Below are 21040 nucleotides of genomic sequence, written 5' to 3'. Positions count from 1 at the left end.
CGGAGCAAATCCATCTGGCGGAGTCAGGTCAGTGTTCAGGGTAGTAGGTAAAAATAAGTGTATTTTACATGTTTTCTGGAGCCTTTACACAGCACATTGCAAACTTCCTGTGACTTTTTTGGCTTTATGTTCTAACCAGTCTTCTATAAAGATGGTCTGGCCGTCCTATCAACACATTGCAACTGAGCCGTGGATCTTTATAAGCTGTTAGGTTTAGTCAAACAAAGTGTATCACAATTTGTGCATTTAAAAAAAGTTTAATTTGCAACTAATTCCAGCAGTTAATTATTATGTTCCCCCCTATTTTATATTGCCTTTAAATACAATAATGTAATTTATATTTATATGTGTGATTTTTAATATGTTAGTTCCAACAATTCAAAGTTGCATAACTGGCCTCAGCAGTTGTGGAAGTTGTGAATCACACCATATTAGCAAATGTTTGGGGTTTAATTTCATACTTAATTACTTTCTGACTGCTGGGTGAGTCATTGAAGCGCTCTGTAATTGCCTGAATTCCAGACAGGATGAAATCAGAGTACCTGTCTGTCTGCCTCGTCCAGGTGCTCCTTGCTGGAGGTAGAGCTGTTGTCCTCTTCGTCTGAACTGTGCATCTCTTCCTCCTCAGAGTGGACATCGTCCTTTAGCCAGTCGCTGTTTGGGGAAAACACAAAGAGGATGTGAGGGTCAGGGAAGGAATAAGCTCCTCTTTCATCCTGCATGAGTCTGCAGAAAAGGAGACAGGTAGGGCGGCAGAAGAGTGAATGAGTGTTTAGAAAAATACTCCCTGGTAATTAAAGTTTAAACAAATCTTGTGGAATGAACTCAGTCCAAACCTTAGTTACCTAACTGTGACATAAAAAAAAAAATTACTTTAAAGTCCGACTTTAAACTCTTAAGGAAAGTTTCACTGAAGGGTTCAAAGAACCTTTAAACAAACCATAGAACTCCAAAAATAAATGACCACAACTATGAAAATAATCAAAGGACACCTCGACGGTGTGGAGGATGTAAGAGTGAAGAGAAGTAGGAAACTTTTTTTCATATAATTATATAAAGAAACATTTCAGCCTGTTTTCAGTGAAATGTCAGAACGTAGGAGTTTACTGCTTGTTGAGGATTTTACCTCAAAGCATCTCAGTGATATCACGGTCTGGTTAAACTCAGCCAAGGATAAGTCACTGAATTCCAAACATATTCACAAGTTCAGCTTGGATGCAGTTTTGCTTGGTTTGTATAATGCAAGCATGAGGAAATAACATCGTATATATCATTATTATATCGGGGAAGCTGTTATCCTTAAAACCACACCTGACATATATCCAAATATAAGACAAGACAAGATTTTATAAACAACATCGCTATTAAATATTTTCCAGATATTAAGGAATGCAGGGAAAAGGTTATATTTTATTTTTATAATTACCAGGATGCTATCTTTTTTGTTTTTTTAAATATGTGATGCCTGTTAGAGCTTAGAAATAAAATGGTCAGATCTGTTTTTCTTCTTGTGAGTTTTTATGGAAAGCAGACTTGTGCTTGAATGGAAAGATGATCCCATCGTAGCAGAATTGGTGATATCGCCGCAAACATTGCAACGTCACCCTAACCGGGGACGCAACCAACGACTACGTTGCTAATCGATTCTTTTTTAGATTAATAATCAGATGGCAAAAGTTTCCTAAAAGAGGATTTTACAAGCTAAAAATCAGCATAAAAGAAAACTTCTAAGACAAACCAGGAACCTGGTTTAGGTTTAAATAAAGCATGGAGGCAGCTGCATCTTTCTTCCAAGCTAAACTTCAACTCAAAATCCTGTTTATAAAAGAAAAAAAATAAACATTCATCCATTTTCCATCATGCTTATCCCTGCTGGGGTCACGAGGAGTGCTGGTGCCTATCTCCAGCTGTCTATGGGCGAGAGGCGGTGCACAACCTGGACAGGTCGCCAGTCCATCACAGGGCAACACAGAGACAAACAGGACAAACAACCATTCATGCACACAATTAAGGCCAATTTATACTTCTGATGGATAGCCTCTGGAACCATCAAATCTGACTCTGTGACCTGCACCTCAAAAAAATCCTGACTACACATCGGACTGTCGCGCACCTGTGCAGGCCTCAAGCGGATGTGCACAGACAAAAAGCAGCTGTGATTGGTCCTTGGTATGCCTTTCCAGCTGTCTGTGTGGTCGCCCTTCTTGATTCGGTGCCGGGGTGCGCCATTTTTAAAAACCGAGGAACAACTACAATGGACGACTACGACAAAAGGTTAATCGGTCTTTTTGCCAACTCCATTAACAGAACCTGTTCCTCTTCGATGTCTAGCAATGCTTCATCCATCTGTGTGACCGTGACCATTGTTTTTTTGGAAGATAAACACTCACGACGGCGCCGCCCAAGATCTTGCGAGTTCTTGGATAGGCTCCCTCTTGCGCTTTGGCAGGAAACTGCCAAAAAAATTCCAGACCGACGTTGCAGAAGCATAGCAGCAAAACTGGTTTGCGACCAGACCCAAGCGACATTTGATGTGTGCGGTTGCAGAAGTATAATCTGTCCTTTAAACCTAAGGAGTATTTAGAGAAGCCAAAGAGCCTAACAGTCATGTTTTTGGACTGTGGGAGGAAGCGAGTACCCGGAGAGAACCCGCGCATGCACAGGGAGAACTCGCAAACTCCATGCCAGGAATCAAACCCAGCATACCCGGTTCGATTCGCGTGTGTTGCGTTCGGTTCATGCGCTGCTTCTTTTTCTCACAGGCGAAGCGTTTACACTCCAGAGCAGAAGGTGGCGGTACTGCGACCAAAGCCAACCACCAGTAGTAAACAAGAAGAAGAAGAAGCGTAGCCGGGTGTAGCAGAAAAAAATCAGTTGTTGTGGAGAATTGTGTGGGTATGGCGAGTGGGAAAGAACAGGAGTTGGAAGATTTATAGGTCTGTTGTATGGGACCGCTTTGCATTTAGAGTGACCTACCATGACGGCGGAAAGAAAGTTGTGGATAAAAGTGCAAGAGTGTGCAAGCATTGTGCAACACGACCAACATGTCAGGCTAACAATCAACATATACCGAACTGAACCGAAAACCGTGACCACGAAACCGTGAACCGAACCGTGGATTTTGTGAACCGTTCCACCCCTAATATATATATATATATATATATATATTTATTTATTTGATTTTTCCTTTTTTTTAAACCTAATTTATATTTTTAAATGACTCAAACATGTAACGTTTGTTTTACATAGACATTACATTTATCAATCTTGTGCCAAGCGAGTATTGGCATGGGTGTTCGATACGATGCGTGCCACGATACTTGGGTCACGATACGATATTATCACTATATTGTCATATCACCATATATTGCGATATTTTTCCTGCTATCAAAATTAAATGTATAGGTAAAAAAGCAACCTCTGTATATGTTCATCAGATGATATTGATCGTTCAGTTATTTTGGTGTCCGTGTTCTTTGGGGTTTGAGTCAGCCCACGTCTTCCACTGTGCCTCAACCACAGATATGTCGCTGCGCCGCACAGCAAAAGGGCTCCATAGCACCATCTGCCTGAGTGGCGGTACAAAGGTAGCCCATTTTCCCTCAGTTTTAGGTAAAAATTATTTGCTTAAAAAATGGATACTAGGAACTAAAAGACCGATATTATATCATGCAGCCAAAAATCACGAATTTTTTTCTACACCCCAAGTGCCAAACCTTTACCAGGACAGTTATGTTTGCTGAGACATTTCAACCTGCACTCCTAAAACCTGCCTCTTATCGTGCTTCTGGCAGCTCATCGACACTCAGACTCAGGTCTTCCCACAGTAGGCGGTCTCTGCCAGATTAGGACAAGCAGCAACATGTGTTTGTGCCTTTAATGTTTAGATCTGGCTCTCCTGTTTTGTTTGTTTCCTGCTGAATAAAGCCATGCTAACCTGAGAGATTGCAACCTGAGAAATTAAAAGTTTTCTAGTTCTGTTCCCAGAGGGAAAATGCAAAGCTTCAGGATGGTTATTGCAGAAAAAACACAAATCCTTTTCCTTTCTTTCTTACCTAAAAGCCCAAATTTCTCCCTTTTTGTCCCAGATTCTTTATTCCACGTCTTCCTTGTCTCCATTCGGTTTCTCCAGCATTGTGGATCAGGCACAGAGCGACACTTGTTTACAGCCCAAGGCTACTTACATAAACTTAATAGGCTCGGATGCCTGGGAAACACCACGGATTCGCTGGCTGCCTCTGTCTTCGCTTTAACAAACACCCCAGCTCTGCATACCAGACTGAATTAAGAAGCAAAGCACATCTTAGATGCTTTAAAGGCTGATATAAAATCTGTAGAAAAAAGAACCTAGAATGGATCCTGACAGCATCCGATATATCCAGAGGAAATAGAAGACGTCTGAGATGATAAACACAGCTGACTTCTCGATCATAAATACTGAACTGAATAAACTATTTTATTTTGGTCTGGAAGTTAAAAAAAACAACAAAGGAAAGTCTAAAAACTAACAGGTTCCAATTTTTTTACGAAATCTGGCAGCAAACATCTCAATAAACACATTATTATGAAATGTTATCACATTATCTCTTTAAATGTGATTTTAAGTCAGTTTAATCAAGATAAATGTTTAATATTTGCTTTATCAGGATTTTTTTCAGTATTAATCCTATCTTAAAATAGCATAACATACATTTTAAATATATTATTACATCCAGATTTCACTGTAATGATGAAGGTTTAATTATCTTGAGCTCCAAACTCTAAAAATGTTTTTGTTGTGAAGAAAGTGATATTAAACTTTCTGTCATGATCACTGATTTTTTTTTTAATAGTTGATGAGCCTCTAAGCTTGATTAGTCAAGAGAACTAAATTATTTTCTCAATAAAGCAAATTATTAAGAAAAATTTTTCTCTCTAGGGACAAAAAACTTTTGTTAGACTATTTGAACATCAGTCTATATGAACTTTTTTTTCTCCTTTTAGTTTATTTATCCTAGTATCTTGAAATATTTAGAGCTATAAAATAAGAAAACTTTTTTGGAGGAGTGCTGTAAATTAAAAAAAAAACATCTGTACATGGAAAAGAGTCTGCTAATGTTTTCCCTTTTAACACTTCTATCCAGAGCTGAACAAGGCTGTCAATTTTTATGATGTCACAGATGGAGACAAAAATGACAGATCGAATGTTTTGAGACAAAAATCCATTTTTTTTTGTTGGCAAAGCTTCATTAAAAGACTGTAAGAGATTAATGATTCATTTTGCAGCATATCCAGACTTTCCTTTCCCTGACAGACCATTTCTGCAGAATGTTAACCACAGAAATCAACTTCAGTGAGGAAATAAAAACATACGACTGGATTTCATAAACAAGCAACCAGAGAAGCTTCATTTGTAGAAAAGTTATGTGAGAAAAATGTGAAATGTGTCGTAAAATAATAGAGTTTTGCCTCCAGATGTTTAGCCTGTTATGTATTAGAATGAATCAAACTGATTCGGCATTTATTTGTGAATTTATACAAATATATGTTACAGATTTTAGTTCCTTACCAATCATTTCCTGCTATAATCATCCCATGTTTGCTACTTTTTTTGCCCTACCTGTTTTATTATTGTAGTTAAAATCTCCATGAAAAAAATGTGTTAAAAAGCTTTTATTTTTTATTTACCCTTTTCTATTGGCTCTTTGTTCAGCATGAGAACCAACCAGTGAACAGAGCTGCAGTGGCTGGGAAAGAAAGCAGGATAAGGTTAAAAAGAGGTTAAACGTGGTGCGAGGGCAGACAGAACGAGGAGGAGGAGAAGGATGGTGGTTGCTGGAGGTATATTTTCCCTGATTTAGAGCTGTGTGGTGATTTTTGCAATTCTCAAACATTTCCTGCTCTGCTCACTGGAAATAACCCACAGGAAAGCAGGCCCACTCGGCGCTCCGTTCAAAGTCAAAGCCACTGACTCAGAGCATGTCTGCCTTCTAGTAACGAGCTGCTTTGGTCACCTGTTAAACCTGTCACAGTTCTCACATCGAAGGGAAACAGGAGGAGTTTAACATCCAAATATAGAGATTTCTTTTTTTATAATTTCTTCTGCTTAAAGGCAGAAGACATGGAAATCAAAAGAATTAAAATAACAAGCGAAGTGAAAGTTTTCCTGCTTTGCACTTTTACTTTTATCTAAAACCAACAGAATAATTAGATTTTCGGCCCACCTCTCGTATTCGTGCTCGCTGTGAAAGGGATCCTGCACCTCGTAGATGTTAGCGTCTCCTTCGTCCTGCCAGCCCAGCCTGCCGCTGTGGAACGGCAGGTTCATATACTCTGGGATCTCGTCATACAGCTGCACGTTCTCATACTCCACATCTTCGCTGTGAATATCCGTGTCCTGGATGCAGCTGCTGGGCCGCTCCAGGCTTTTGTCCCCGCTACTGGAGTCCGAGCTGACGCAGTCCAGGGACTGGCCCCCTTTGGCCAGCAGCTTTGGCAGCATCTTCACAGACAGCCGCAGCTCCAGCAGCTTGCGGAAGGAGAGGCTCCTCTTTTGGGAAGAGCTGGCCCGGGTTGCCAGGTCGGCTGCGGAGAAGGACTGCGCCCTCTGCTTGCCCCCTAACGCCGGCGCTCGGCTTTTAGGCGGCACGCTGCTCCTGGTGGGGATCTGACGGCTGAAAAAAGTGACGCAGGGCCGGGAGAAGCGCCAGGCAGTTTTCTCCTGAGGAGGTGGGGGCAGCTCTCTCATGGGGGTGCTGGCGTGAGGAGGCGCAGGAGGACAGAAGGAAGGCGGCGGCGGTGCGGGCAGGCTGTGTCTCTGAGGTTTCCTCGGCGGCGCCCTCGGTGACTGCTGATCATCGGAAGAAACGGCTTTCCGGCTGTAGACCAGCGGAGGGTGACAGCCCAGTTTGATCTGCTTGGGGAGGCTGTGGCAGATGGGGTACCGCTCAAAGTCGCCGTACCCGTCCTCCTCATCCTCCTCCACCTGCTGAGCCTCTTTACCGGGACCCTCTGAGTCAGGTTGGGAGAGCAGGTCTAAGGAGTGGGAGGTGTTTTTGTTGAGCGAACAGCGGACAGTTCTGTGGAGGCGTGGAGAGAGGGAGGTCTGTCTGGGAGGCGGAACGGGGACGTCTGTCTCTGAATCCACCAAACACGAGTCTCTCTGAGTTTCAGAGTCGTCCTGGTTCTCTGTTCTGACAGACAGAGGAGCGTCTCTCAGTTTGCCCTCAGGCTCATTTGTCTGTTCCTCCACTAGCACCACCTGATCCTGAGTGCCACCCTCCACGCCATCCTGCCTCACCAGGGTCGGCTTTTTAAACCTCCGTGGGTGGGGGACTGGGAGAGGCTTACTGGGAGCAGCAGGGACTGGTAGATCAGGTTGGGAACCGATTAGAAATGTTCGGCTGATGGAATCGGCCCCGTCTCCCTCAGGCTCCGATGGAGCGAAACTTGTCAGGATGTTGCCTGCAACATCACAGGCTGACGTACGCGCCGCAGTCAGCTCGTCTGGATCATTAAGTTCTGAAACTCCACTTTCCTCACGTTTTCCCTCCTCAGTCCTCTCTGCCTCTTTGTTAACTAATCCTCTATCAAGGTATCTCTGTCTTTGAGGTTTATCTCTTGGCTTTTTGCTAATCCTTTCCTCCTTAGAAACAGGTGGGGCCCTCGTCTGGAGCTCCCCTTCCTCTTGTGTGCTATTGCCGGGGGTAACCCCATTCTGCAGAGGCTCTTTATGGAAATCTGCTGGAGACTCAGTCGAGTCTCCATTTTCCTGCGGATGGCACTTGGAGAACTCCTCGCCAGAGCATGAGCAGGCGGGAATGATGTAATCCGACGTACGCCTGCCTGTCTCCGATAAGATCCCATTCTTGGAGTTGAGATGAAAGAGGTTCTCATCCAAAGTCTCCTCCTGGGAGAGACTGAAAGGTTCGGCTGGTTTGGGCGGCGGGGGCGAAACAGGCGGTGGAGAAGTGGCCGTGGATCGAGGAAGGCACGGTTTAGGAGCAACAGCTGGCTTTGGCCTCTTAAGGGTAGAAGGGGAGGGCTGGGAGAGAAGAGGAGACTGGGAGAGAGGACATGGCTTTGGGGCGATGGGTGGCTTGGTTGGAGCAGGGAGTTTTGGTTTGGGAGCTAATGGAGGCTTCTTTACACCTGCATATAAAATAAAAAGAGAGAGAAAATGGTGGAAAATCAACAAGTTTCTTACTGGATCTCCCTCAGAAAGGCATGCCCCATTCCTACTTCCTGAAATGTAAGCAGCGACAGCTGCAAGCAGAAGTTTAGATGGAGGTCAAAGGGCCAATTTCAGGGTCAGAGGTTCAAACTTAAAAAGAGATTAGGATGACATTCTTTAAATAAAATATAGAAAACCAACCTTTTGATCTTTCTACTAATAACATCACAGTTTCTATTTTTATATCTCACTTGTAAATATAGTTCATTTAAGTATGCATTCATTTTTGTTTTTTTGTCGCACACAATTATTTACACCCCTAGAATTTTTTTTAAATCAAACTACAACCATAAACTAAAATTATAGTTTATATTATGGCTAGTTTTGGACCCTTGCTAAGCACTGATCAAATGCACCATCCCCCTTGTGACGTACTACGGTGGTGGAAGTGTCATGATGCGGGGGTGTTTTTATACAGCAGGGGCTGCAAAAAGCCAAACTTGTCGCTGAGGACAACAAGTGTCAATAAGTGGCAGCATTATGCTGAAGGGATTTTTTATGAGAATATATAAGGAGATTCCAAAAAAGTTTAAAAAACAATCCACTAGACTATGTTTTGAAGTTTGAAGATGTTTCGCTTCCCATCAAGGAAGCTTTTTCAATTCAAAATCCATCGAAAATTGAAAATTTTTAATTAAAAACGCTTCCTTGATGGGAAGCGAAATGTCTTCAAACTTGGAAACAAAGTCCAGCGGATTGTTTTTTAAACTTTTTTGGAATGACTATGACCTGAATCTCTGAGAATCTTCACCAGCATATAAGGAGTTAATTACAGATCAATCAATGTGCGCTAGAATGGTCCAGTCAAATTTCAGATCCCATTTGAGAATAATGTCGTTTTTTAAACAGACATTCTTCATTGAAACTGACTGAGCTAAAAATAAAATATGCTCTAATTTAAGTCCCTTTATCGAATAATATTGCATAACAACAAGCAGTTTGAATGTTTTCATAAGGCTCTTTAAAACTAATATAATAATTTTAAAATTGTGGTTCATTTTTCGTTTGTGCACACCTAATAAATAAACAACTTCTCTGCCACATGTGGATGTCAAGGCTTAGTAGAACTGAACTGTCGTTATGTAATTTTCCACAGACTGTAAATTAAATTCGGAAGGAGAGGAAATAACCCAGTTTAAATAAAGTACCAAACATCACCCTGGTCAGACAAATAAAAGAGCTGTGAAATCAGATGTGGTGCTATATTTTCCGCTTTCTTCCTCACGAGCCGACACCATGAGAAGTGGAGTCATCAAGCGGATGTTTCCTGAAAGGCCAACAACTGAGAAAAAAGGTGCTGCAAAACAAGCAAGCTGCATGCATTACCAAACTCCATTCAAAATAATCTATAAACATAAGTTATAAACATAAAATCATCCTTATTAACTTATTTATTTCGATATTCTTTTGTTTTAAGTTTCTTTTTATAATTCGGCCTTAACATCCAGTTAAAAATTTAATATTTCATAAGGTAATTATAAACTTTTAGAACTTAGTTCAAGAATAGCGATTTTAAGCATTACCAAACTCCATTCAAAATGAACTATAAACATAAGTTATAAACATAAAATCATCCCGATTAACTTATTTATTTAGATATTATTTTGTTTTAATCTTCTTTGTATAATTCGGCCTTAATATCCAGTTAAAATGTTTAGTTTTCATAAGGTAGTTATAAACTTTAACAGCTTAATTCAAGAATAGCGATTTTGAGCATAACCAAACTCCATTCAAAAGTATCTATAAACATAAGTTATAAACATAAAATCATCTCTTTTAACTTATTTATTTAGATATTCTTTTGTTTTAAGATTCTTTTTAGAATTCGGCCTTAATATCCAGTTAAAAATTTTAGTTTTCATGAGGTAATTATAAACTTTTATAACTTAGTTGAAGAATAGCGATTTTGAGCATTACCAAAACTAATTCAAAATTATCCATAAACATAAGTTATAAACTTAAAATCATCACGATTAACTTGTTTATTTCGATATTCTTTTTTTTAAGTTCCTTTTTATAATTCGGCCTTAATATAAATTATTAATTAATTAGTTATAAAATTGTACAACTTAAAGTGTGTCTTTGCATGCTAACAACAAATCCGGTTTATAAAAATATGTGCATCGAGTAGGAAAAGCTTTGAAATAGCAGGAAACGCTTGTTTTTTGTTATTTTTAACGAATCTGGCTGCATGTGCAAGAAAGCTTGACTGATTGCGATTCCATATTTTGTGCAACTCAGCTAAACTGCGCAGCGAAATTTAAAATCAAGCCGATACTATCAGTTTATACCGCTGTAACAGATGATTGGTCAGACTTGTTGCATCAACAGCAGGACAGATGTTAAAGACAAAGGATTTAGCCTTTCCAGCTGCCACAAACACAAAGGGTTACAACTTTCTTCTAAAAAGCACCGACATGTAGCTCAAAACCGATTCTTTTCTATGTTTTTGAAAGCTGTTATTATGAAAAACTGTAATTAACTGTGGGTAGGATTAAAAAAGGAGTCAGTGGATGCAATCGACCGTTAGGGATGTTAAAAATGTCTCTCTTTTTGCTTTATTCACATCAAGGCTCCGTACAAAAACGACAATTGGAAAAAACAAACATTGTTGTTTAGCTTTATCTGGAAAAAATATATATCTCTAAGCTAAGAAAAGTTAGCTTCGACACGAACCTGTGCTCATGACTCCCGACTTCTTCTCGCTCCTTTCTCCATGAGTAGAAAAAAATACTTTCAATGGAACTCCGAGAAAATCTGGCTATCTTCCCCCCACTCCATTGTCAGAGGGAAAAGCGAGGCAGGCAGAAAAGCAAGGGCTCCATTTCTGCTGTTCCTTATCTTGCCAGCGGATACACCGATAAAGTTGGTGAGCCAGTTACTTTTTCCATTTTTTTTATCCAAGTTTTCGGCCACGGTGCTTTTCCGAACAGTAAGATGCAGAATTGAAGCGCAACACGTGGGTGCTTCCGGTTAAAAACCTTCAAAATAAAACTACAATTTAAAAACACGGTTTGGATATTTGGGAGAATTACACGAAAATTAGATTATGTATATAGATTATATTGCTTTTATTTGATATTTATTTTTAGCAAGATGCGGTGAAGCGACATTTGCGTTTGTTTCATATCATTCATGTGTTTTGATTAAGGGTTGATTTATTTAGAAAACCGTTTCCGGTTAATTCAAGCTAATTTTTGAAATTGATCATCGTTTCCTTCCTTTGCTTTCCCAAAAATGTACCGCTTCGTTTTACTACCACTTGGGGCACTCTAAACGATTTTCGATGATAAAGCTCACGTCAACGTGGGCGCCATATTGGCAGGGGAAACAGCGGCAAGCCACTTTGAGAGACCTGATCATGCAAAATACCCCAAAATAAAACAATAGGAGTATCAGCTTTTGTAGAAAAAGCATTTATTCACATACAACTGTACAGTTATGGTTCAAATGTTTAAATTCTTATAAATATATAATTTTCCTTCGTGTTTTTTTTTTTTGCAATGTACATTTGTGCCATTTTCTGCTGTCTGCATTGAATGTTTTTTTATTTCGACATACTAATCCAAATGTCAGAAAACTGAGCCTTTCTTAAATATAAAAATTTTTTTTTTCTTCCACAACATACAAATATTTCTTTTTTGTTTAGCAGATTTGCTCCTACATTGCATGACACAATCAAAGCAAATTGTGTATCCTTGCATAAACTTGTCATTCTATGGAATATTTTCCAAATCCTTCTACAAAACTGATGCATATGAGTTACCTTGCCAGACCAAACCCCATTTTAGTATATGCTGGCAAATGTCTCCAAAAATTTTCTTAAACCTTGGATCAAAGCTCACTGTTGGCATCTAAAAAACATTCATTAGTGTCCTTTCGTAAATAATGTGGTGGCATTCAGGACCTATTGCTGCATGGATTAATGGTTGGGCCTTCCCATGCTGTTTCTATTGGCATTAAATATTCCTTCTGAGGTCTTGGCAGTATTATTTAGATTTTCTCTATGAAGTGACTTAGGAAAGCAGTGTGACACCGTACACTAAAACACGCTTATGGATTGAATTGATGCATTTTGGTGGTTTTCCTTAGAAAAAGTTAAAACTTTGAGCCAATCTGAATGTATAATCTGGATTGAATGGTTAGATTAAATCAGATTACTCTGGACGTGTCATCATCACATGATTGGTGCTATATAACTACAGCAAATTGAATCAAATAGATTTTTTCACCAAGGTTATTTAAATGTTGTGAAGTGTTCGAAATTATAGCAAATGTTACGAATCCTATATTATTTGGTATCAGTTTATAACTATAACTTATTGAAGCCCATTTATGCCACATAAAACTACAAAAATTACAAATAGAAAGTCATAATTATGAGATTCAAAGACATAATTTCAACTTTCAAAGTCACAAAGTCAAGAATTCTGACTTTCAAACTTTGTAACTCATAATTATGACTTTAAAAAGTCAAAATTATGACTTTGTGTCTCACAATTATGAATTTCAAACTCAAAATTATGGCTTTGTAACTCATAATTATACCTTCGAAACTTGAAATTATGACTTGGAATTAATAATTACGACTTTAAAAAGTCAAAATTCTGACTTTGTATCTCATAAGTATGACTTTGTAATTCATCATTATGAATTTGAAACTCAAATTTATGAGTTTGAATTCATAATTATGACTTTGAAGGTCGAAATTATGAATTTGAAACTCAAAATTATGACTTCACATTTAAAATTATGCCCTTAAAGAGCCATAATTATGAAGTTGTATCTCATAATTATAACTTTTTAACTCATAATTATTCATTTTTAACTCATAATTATGAATTTGAAACTCATAATTATGAATTTGTAACTCATAATTATACATTTGAAACTTGAAATTATGACTTGGAGTTAATAATTATGACTTTAAAAAGTCAAAATTCTGACTTTGTATCTCATAAGTATGACTTTGTAATTCGTCATTATGAATTTGAACCTCAAAATTATGACTTTGGATTTATAATTACGCCCTTGAAGAGCCATAATTATGAATTTGTATCTCATAATTATAACTTTTTAACTCATAATTATGAATTTGAAACTCATGACTTTCTATTTGGCATCTTATTTTATTTTCATGTGGCGGAAACGGGCTTTCATACAACGTTCCCTTTGTTAATATTTTATTTACAGTTAATGTAATTTTATTTCATTTGATAAAAAAAAACATCGCGGGAAAATACAAAATCAAAATCGAACGAATCGTTCCCCGCGAGCGAGTGGCAAACGTACTCTGGCCTTGTGGGATTTGTAGTTCTAACGGAACGTTAGCATCCGGCTAACTCATAACTTCCCGACCGCTGTCTGTGAGTCTCGCCTCCAACTTGAGAATGCTGAACGGGCTGAGCATCGATGGCGGAGAGCAATGACTGAGGAGTTTGATGACGATGTGGTATTTGAGGTTTGTATAAACGCCTATTTTTATTTTTTATTTTTATCGTACTGATGCTTTTGTCGATCAGATGTAAATAAGGACTCATTAACGGGCTAACAGGTAAGCTAGCGTCCCTTTAGCAGCCTCCGTGCCTGTTGCGGTGTAATCCAAAACAATTTGGCTGTTTCTGAGCATGTTCCTCCCGAGCCAAGGAGCTTTGCTGGTCATGAGGGAGGCTGAGCTGCTTTTTCAGCAGCCTTACTAACCGGCTGGGGTGGGGAAGATTACATTCATTGCTGCTGCTTCGCTTCTGAAAAATGACACAGCTGCACATCTTAGTGTTTGATTGATGGCAACATGAGCTGCGACTTCGTGTGACAATGAATGTGAGTACTCATTGCTGCAGTGCAGACAGGCTATAAAGGGATATGGGAAATGCTCCTCTGCAGCAATTTAACTCAGAGAACCTGCTAAGTATGGAGGACCAATCCTGACATTATTAAAATGACATAAAGAAATATAATAAATGACTCATAAATATACATGTCGGGGAAATAATGGCTTGAAATATAAATTAATGAGCCATTAAATGTAACAAAGTGATAAAAACTAGAAAAATATTTAAAGATTATACATTTTTTTTATATAATTATATATCTTTTAACTGTTCTGTATTCTTTCTGCACTTTTATTCTATTCTTTTCTATTTAAGCATTGGAAGTAAATTAATTTTTTTTTTGTTTTCCCAAATATATTTCCCAAAATATATTTAAACTTTATTTTTCATGACTTTGACAAATATCATCAAGTTAAACTGACCCTAATTGGACACTTAACAGGAAGATGGTGATTAATTGATTATCTACAGACATACCTTTTTTTAAAAATTAAGATGAAATATTTCATATGTGGATATTAATTATTTTTATATAATTATATATCTTTTAACTGTTCTGTATTATTTTATTCTAATTTTTCTGTTAAAGCAATGGAAGAAAATTTTGTTGTTTTTTCCAAATATTTTTCCCCAGATATATTTAAAACATATTTTTCATTACTTTAACAAATATCAAGTTACACTGACCCCAATAGGCAATAACATCAGGCAGATTGTGATTTATTGTTTATCAACCTTTTAGATTTAGAATTCATTCCCTCTTAGTCTGTTATCTTTCCCTTGGAAAACTGTAAAGATATAAATTAGTCTTTTCTTTCGGTTATTCTGTCAGATTTGGCCTGAACTGCTTAAGCCCAGGTTGCAGTACGGCCTTAAAATGGGACAGAGTGTCCTAAACGTTGAACTCCCAGAATATTGTCACATTCCGTCTCTTAGCAGGAGAGAAAGTCCAAAGATGGCTTTCTGTTGTAAGTTTTAAACACAGTTGATTATTATATCTGCTTTTTTTTTTTTTATCCAGTTCACCAAAACTGTGTGAGTCATGTTGGAGCACAGCATAATTATTATCCAGAGGTTAGTTAAAAAAAGGTCTTTTGTATGTAACCCATTTCTTATCGAGCAGTGGGCAGGTGTGTATTTCCGGGCTAAGGCTCGATTAGACACAAAGTGCCATTCTTTGGGAATCAAACAAGGAAACTTGCAGGATTCCTGAAGCAAGTGCTATGCTTTAAACAATAGACAATCACTTCCTGTTTTTGAGGTATTTAACTCAACATCAACCAAGACTCTATTATTTAATCAGGATTTTACAAAAAAACAAAACAAAACATGTCTCTGAACTTTAAATGTTGACGATTACTGACATTTGATTTAGAAGCTGAGCTCTATATTAAAACTAACTTATTCCTTGTATGATGACTTTAAAATTATTATTATTTTTGGTGTTTGCTGTATTTTTCCCACATTTATCAGATTAAATGTTAACAGAACTGTGAGGTTCCTTAAATGTTTGATGTGACCAGATGTGGAAAATAGCCCATCTGCAACCCATGCTTTTATTTTGAAGGCATCCGAAAACCAACCCACCTTCCTGCTCCTGCAAAATGTTTTCTGGGTTGGACAGTTAACAGAGAAAAATAAAGTCTTTAGCTCCAATTTTGTATATAATTTTACTAGAAATAAATAAGTTAAAGTAAAAAGCTAAGACTAGATATTAATTGTTCAAATAGAAAAAATAGAGTAAAATTGCAGAGATAAAATGGAACAGTTAAATATATCAAAGTAAAGTACATTTTTATATAAATGTATCTCTAGTTTTTATCAGTTTGTTGTATTTAATTACTCACTAATTTAAATTTCAAGCCATTATCTTGCATACAATTTATGTGTATGTTTTTTTATTTTTAATTATGGCAGGATTGGTCCTCCATAGATAAGAGGGATATGACCCGAGATCTGGGCTCAGCAGCTGTGAATAACTGGGTCAGACATAATTTTAGAGAAAATCATAGTTGCATCACAGACTGCACATCCCTTGTTTTTTTTTTTTTTTTTTATCTTGGTAAAAACAAGCTTATAATTTTTCTTCCAATTAAAATGAAGAACTAACTAAAGTTAATATTCGAAAAGAGACCAACATGGAAATAATTCTGCTTATTAAAGCAAAGATGACCAGGTCTGGAAATATGATCTATGTTTTCTTTATATTCACTCTGGGTAAACATCCGTGCAGTTTCACCTTGCATCCTTTTTCTTCGTACTACCGACATGACATCATTTTCCTCCTCTTCCTCGCACAGATCAGTAAGTGTGTTTCACTTTCTATCTCTCTCTCTGCAGAACTCCCCACTGTTCCAGTACCTTCAGGATCTAGGGCACACCGACTTCGAGTCATGTCCGACGGTGTCTCAGGAGGAGGAGGAGGAGTACGGAGGTGCAGAGGGAGACCTCAACTCTGCTGGCCAAGATAAGCAAAAAACTACAGTGAGTTTTCCTCCATCCTACTGTCATATATGAACTAAGCCTCTCTCTGTTTGTGAGACATCATCTTTTTCCTGCTGCATGTCTCCAGCTTTATTCTTTCTGCACCCGGGTTAAAACCAAACTTAACCCTCTATAAATATGTCAAAGTACTTTATGTTTCATGTTTTTATTTGGTGAAGTTGTTTTTTTTCTCCCTCCGCCTTATTTCTTGCTTCTGGTCTTTGTCTTTTGTAGGTTCCATATTTAGAGTCTTATTGCAGAAATATCAGATATTAATTTACTTTGAAAATTAGAAATCATTAAAAAAATTTCTTTCGAAAACCACTGTGGAATTTGGGGTCTGGAAAAATTATAAAATGTTTTGTATAGTGAGACATAGATTCTGAAGATCCAACTGTATAATAATAATAGCAATAATTCATCAAATCAAATGGAATATTTGCATTAAATGATAAAGTCCCAGCTGGTGGCTTCTTATCTAACATTTAAACTGGTTTCTTGTTGTATCCTAGACCATTGGCTGTGTTTTTTCATGTATTGACCTCCAAAAATTGTCTCATATTGGCTGTTGTTCATCTGATGTTACAAACAAGACAGGAAAACTCGTCTCCAGTTAGATTCCGAAATTAGGTTTTTGGTTTTTTTGTGCATCAGATAAATAAAGAGGTGCTTTGATTTTTATATGAGATTTCATAAATGCAATAACTGGAATCTGGCTGCTTTTCTTTCTGCATTACTCCTAACTCAAAGAGCAACTGTATACAGGTCCTATGTGCTCAGTCTCCAGATGATTTCAGGCACTCCTGGTTTAATCATACATTAGTGCAATCTGAGGATTAAAGGAACCATTTATGACTTTAGTTTTAGGCAACCTGGGATTCAGTTCCAGGAGTTTTCCTGTTAAGCTCATGATGAGGGAATCACATGATTCAACCTCTCCTTGTTTGCCCTCCTCATGAAAATGGGAAACAGGAGTTACGCTTGCCTCGCTCAGGAACTTTCCATGTGTGTCATGCTTCCTTTCTGACGCTCTGTTGTTCTAAGGAGGACAAGGGACTCGGATCTGACTCTTCCTCTCATCCAGACATTTCCTTAAACTCAGATAATAGTTAAACTCTAATAGATAAATGTTGGTACCGCTTCAAACACTCAGGAATGTCAACATCCTGAATGTGTGTGACTTGCTGCATTGTGTTAAAGGGGGCATTCTTTTAATTTGCAGGATTGTGGAGATGATTTGCATAATTTCTTGCAGCATTAGGAGATATAAACAAAATTGTTAATTCAATCCATTATTAATGTCCCTCTGAATACATTTATGACCATGAGCGGTTCTAGACAGGGGCCAGCAGGGGCCAGTGCCCCTGTAGATCATGTCCTGTCCCCTTTACTATAGACATAATACTAATGATGCACATGGTTACTGATAGGTACTTTGGATCTATTTCTCTTTTTTTTTTTTCTTTAGAAATCCTTTTTTTTTTTTTTTTACTAATTATTTAAAAAAATAAGGTAATAGCTTCAGTGGGATTTAGATAGGATCCCAGTTTTCATCTGCTAAATTTTTGTTTCAAAACAAATAAAAAAACCTACTCTAATTTTTACAGCTGAATTTATCCGTTTTTCTTCAGTTCTAATTCAGATTTTATAGAAAATGGTCATTTTAACTTAAATTAAGTCAAAAATATGTACAATTCCTTCAATTATACCTAATTGAATATAAATTTCACTTCATGCAGCTATATTAATATATTTGAATCCCTTGCCCTATTTTTTATTTCATGCTTTTCTGGGCCCCCATGAAAACATGCTGGCCCCCTCCTGGCCCCCTGCTCCATTTGGTCTAGAACCGCCACTGTTTATGACCCTTTATTACACTGTACCACAGCTGATGCACATTTTACCACCTAACTTGCCTGTTTTACTGCTTGATTTATTGTAAATGAACCGTTTAAACAAATCAGTCTCTGTGAGGGAATCTTTTAGTCGACTGTAAAACTCAAATTTAAAGCACATGTAAACATGAATGCATTCTTTCATTTGCTTTGGGAGATTAATGTTTATCATACTTTCAGTTTAATTTATGAAAGACTGAATGCACTCTGACTCAGCTTTATGAAAAACAAGTTTAGGTCGTTTCTTGCAGCAGATAACTGATGAGCTTGCAGAGTAATAACTGGATATAGATCCTTACAGGACTTTCATCATCTCTGCTTTTGCTTATTGTCTGTGGTTTGACTGCAGGCAGAGTTGTGGCCCACTTTGATTGTGCAAACACGTCGTCATGGATAAAACTGACAATCAGTAGCGTGTGAATGTCTCCTCGATAATCAATACGGCTGCAGTTGTAGACTAATCATATTAACCACCTCTGAAATTAAACAAAGTCTCGTCATGAGGTTGCGTTTTTCACTCAAACGCTGTAAGCAGATTAGAGTGAAATAAATCCGGCTCCCATTTAGGCATTATATCATGAGCTTTTTTGGGGGGATCTCACAAATAAACCCAGCAACATTTAAAATAAAACCCAGGATAAACATTGCAACATTATAGATGCCTATGCCAGTTGGCCCCTAAAAAGTGGCGGTTATGTGACAGTGGGATATACCGGCTCTGTGTAGTATGCTTAATTTTATTTTACTTTTTTATGGCATTTTTAATTTGATTTTCAATAGAAACCATTCATAAATTGTTATGTTCTTAATAGTAGCCATACTAACAACAGTTATATAATATTCCTAGTTTGTATTGATCATATTTAAACAAATATATACTTAAATAACACATAAGAACACAGAACAATAACAAAAGAAGGCTGTCAGACAGGCACAATAGAAACCAAGCCCATTTCCACACATCAACAATTTTCTTTGGGCTTTTTCTTTTCTTTCAAAGCCTTTATATCTCTAAAAAAAAATAAAACACCTCCTCAAAATGTTCCTGCTTCCCCTTTTCTCTCTAACATTTGTTGAATCAAAAATGTAAAACTTGGTCTACCTGTTCTGCAATAGAATTATTATTTTTTTTGGATGTAAGATGACATCTCTATCAAATAACTGGGGTATAATATATATATATATATATATATATATATATATATATATATATATATATATATATATATATATATATATATATATATCATGCAGCTGCACACAGGTCTAGAATATTGGGATTAAATCTACTTTTAGAGGAGTATTTTATGTTCTTCTTATGCCCAGTTTATACAGTAATAGTCTGATTTTTGTACTAAGGGATTGAGTGTAGCTTTATTGGAAGTTAAATCCCATTTCTCAAGGGTATTTTACACCTTATAATTCCTCACTCCTTGTTGTTTTATTACCGGTATATCACAGTTTCCTGTTGAAGTTGACATTCATAGATTACACCTTTGCTGACATTTTTAAGTTTTTCCAGTTGTCACTTTTCAGTTATAAAAATGTATAAAAATATTTGTTATCCAATTGGGTCTATTTCTAATTGAAGTTCAGCAAGTAAAGGAGTTGGATGGATTTGAATCTGGGAATTGGGGGGCAGGGGAGGTCTTCTCAAGCACACATTGCAGTCATTGTTGTTGCTTTGTTTCCTTGGTTACTTCGTTTGAGCGTGGATAATGTATGAACTACAGAACTATTGTGAATTTATCTCCTAAAGCTCTGATTGTGGTTCTTTGCAATGTGTGACTTGCAGGGAGGATGTTTATGGAGACTGGTTGAGGCCTTGAGGAGATGGAGTCCCCTTCACCAGGCAGCTGAATCTCATAAGCTGGAGCAGCAGCTGGTAGGTCTAGAAATCAGCTGCTTTGCAGCGTTTAATTAGTGAAACACTCATCGTTTATCTTACTTCATTGTTCCTCTCACCTGAACACAGGACAGTGCTTTTGGCCAGTACTCGGTCAGATGCATCCTGGACCAGGACGTGCTGTTGCAGGAGGATGTGGAGCTTATCGAGCTTTTGGACCCGAGCTTGCTCACCTTCGGCTCGTCGCCTTCCGGCTCCCCAAGCCGAGTGAGCTCCCTGCCCAGGCTGAGTCTCGTCCCCAGGCTATCACTATGGTATTTCTCTTTAGATCATTTATTCATCTCAAATGGACAGCGTACATTGATTTAAAAAAGAAGTTAATGCTAGATATGTTTAGCAGAAAAAATAAGGCTTGCATAGTTTCATATTTCACAGAGAGAAGAATGAAGAGAAAGTGAACGAAAAACACAAACTTCTCTAAAAATAATTGTTCCCCGTTTATAACCCTGTGGAACGCCTGTTTACTAATAGGAACCTGATTTTACATTTTAGAATTTTAACAGTTTGAGAATGTTTAACATGAAATATCCTGCAGTTTTACCACAATTATAGGTAACTACTAGGGATGCGCGATATAATCTGCCCCCTATCGGTATTGGCCTGTATCGGCCTTAAAACTAAATATCAGACATCGGCCACCCCACCGATATTTAATCCGATAGTTGATCAGCTTCTGAGTTTCTAAAGTCTAAAAAAAAATAAAAAAATACTA

The 21040-nt window shown here is 37.6% G+C and overlaps 2 protein-coding genes across 3 annotated transcripts in view; one reads left to right on the top strand and one right to left on the bottom strand.

Moving 5' to 3' along the window:
• Nucleotides 1-11140, bottom strand: part of fgd6 (FYVE, RhoGEF and PH domain containing 6) — a 28082-nt gene extending 16942 nt beyond the window's left edge. The window contains exons 1-3 of the mRNA XM_015376268.1: nucleotides 10889-11140; nucleotides 6204-8130; nucleotides 543-654 (exon numbers count right to left, since the gene is read on the bottom strand). Coding sequence (XP_015231754.1) covers nucleotides 543-654; nucleotides 6204-8130; nucleotides 10889-10898 — 2049 coding nt within the window. The 5' untranslated portion in view covers nucleotides 10899-11140. The remainder of the gene's footprint in view (nucleotides 1-542; nucleotides 655-6203; nucleotides 8131-10888) is intronic.
• A 2395-nt stretch (nucleotides 11141-13535) lies between these two features.
• The window catches only part of vezt (vezatin, adherens junctions transmembrane protein), an 18541-nt gene continuing 11036 nt past the window's right edge, over nucleotides 13536-21040 (top strand). For both annotated transcript variants that reach the window (XM_015376567.1, XM_015376557.1), the window contains exons 1-4: nucleotides 13536-13673; nucleotides 16384-16527; nucleotides 20218-20307; nucleotides 20398-20582. In XM_015376567.1, coding sequence (XP_015232053.1) covers nucleotides 13638-13673; nucleotides 16384-16527; nucleotides 20218-20307; nucleotides 20398-20582 — 455 coding nt within the window. In that variant the 5' untranslated portion in view covers nucleotides 13536-13637. The remainder of the gene's footprint in view (nucleotides 13674-16383; nucleotides 16528-20217; nucleotides 20308-20397; nucleotides 20583-21040) is intronic.

Source organism: Cyprinodon variegatus, unplaced genomic scaffold (genome assembly GCF_000732505.1).
Source record: "Cyprinodon variegatus isolate N-32 unplaced genomic scaffold, C_variegatus-1.0 Scaffold7, whole genome shotgun sequence".
Classification (NCBI taxonomy): domain Eukaryota; kingdom Metazoa; phylum Chordata; class Actinopteri; order Cyprinodontiformes; family Cyprinodontidae; genus Cyprinodon; species Cyprinodon variegatus.
This window is presented reverse-complemented; position numbering and strand designations above follow the sequence as displayed.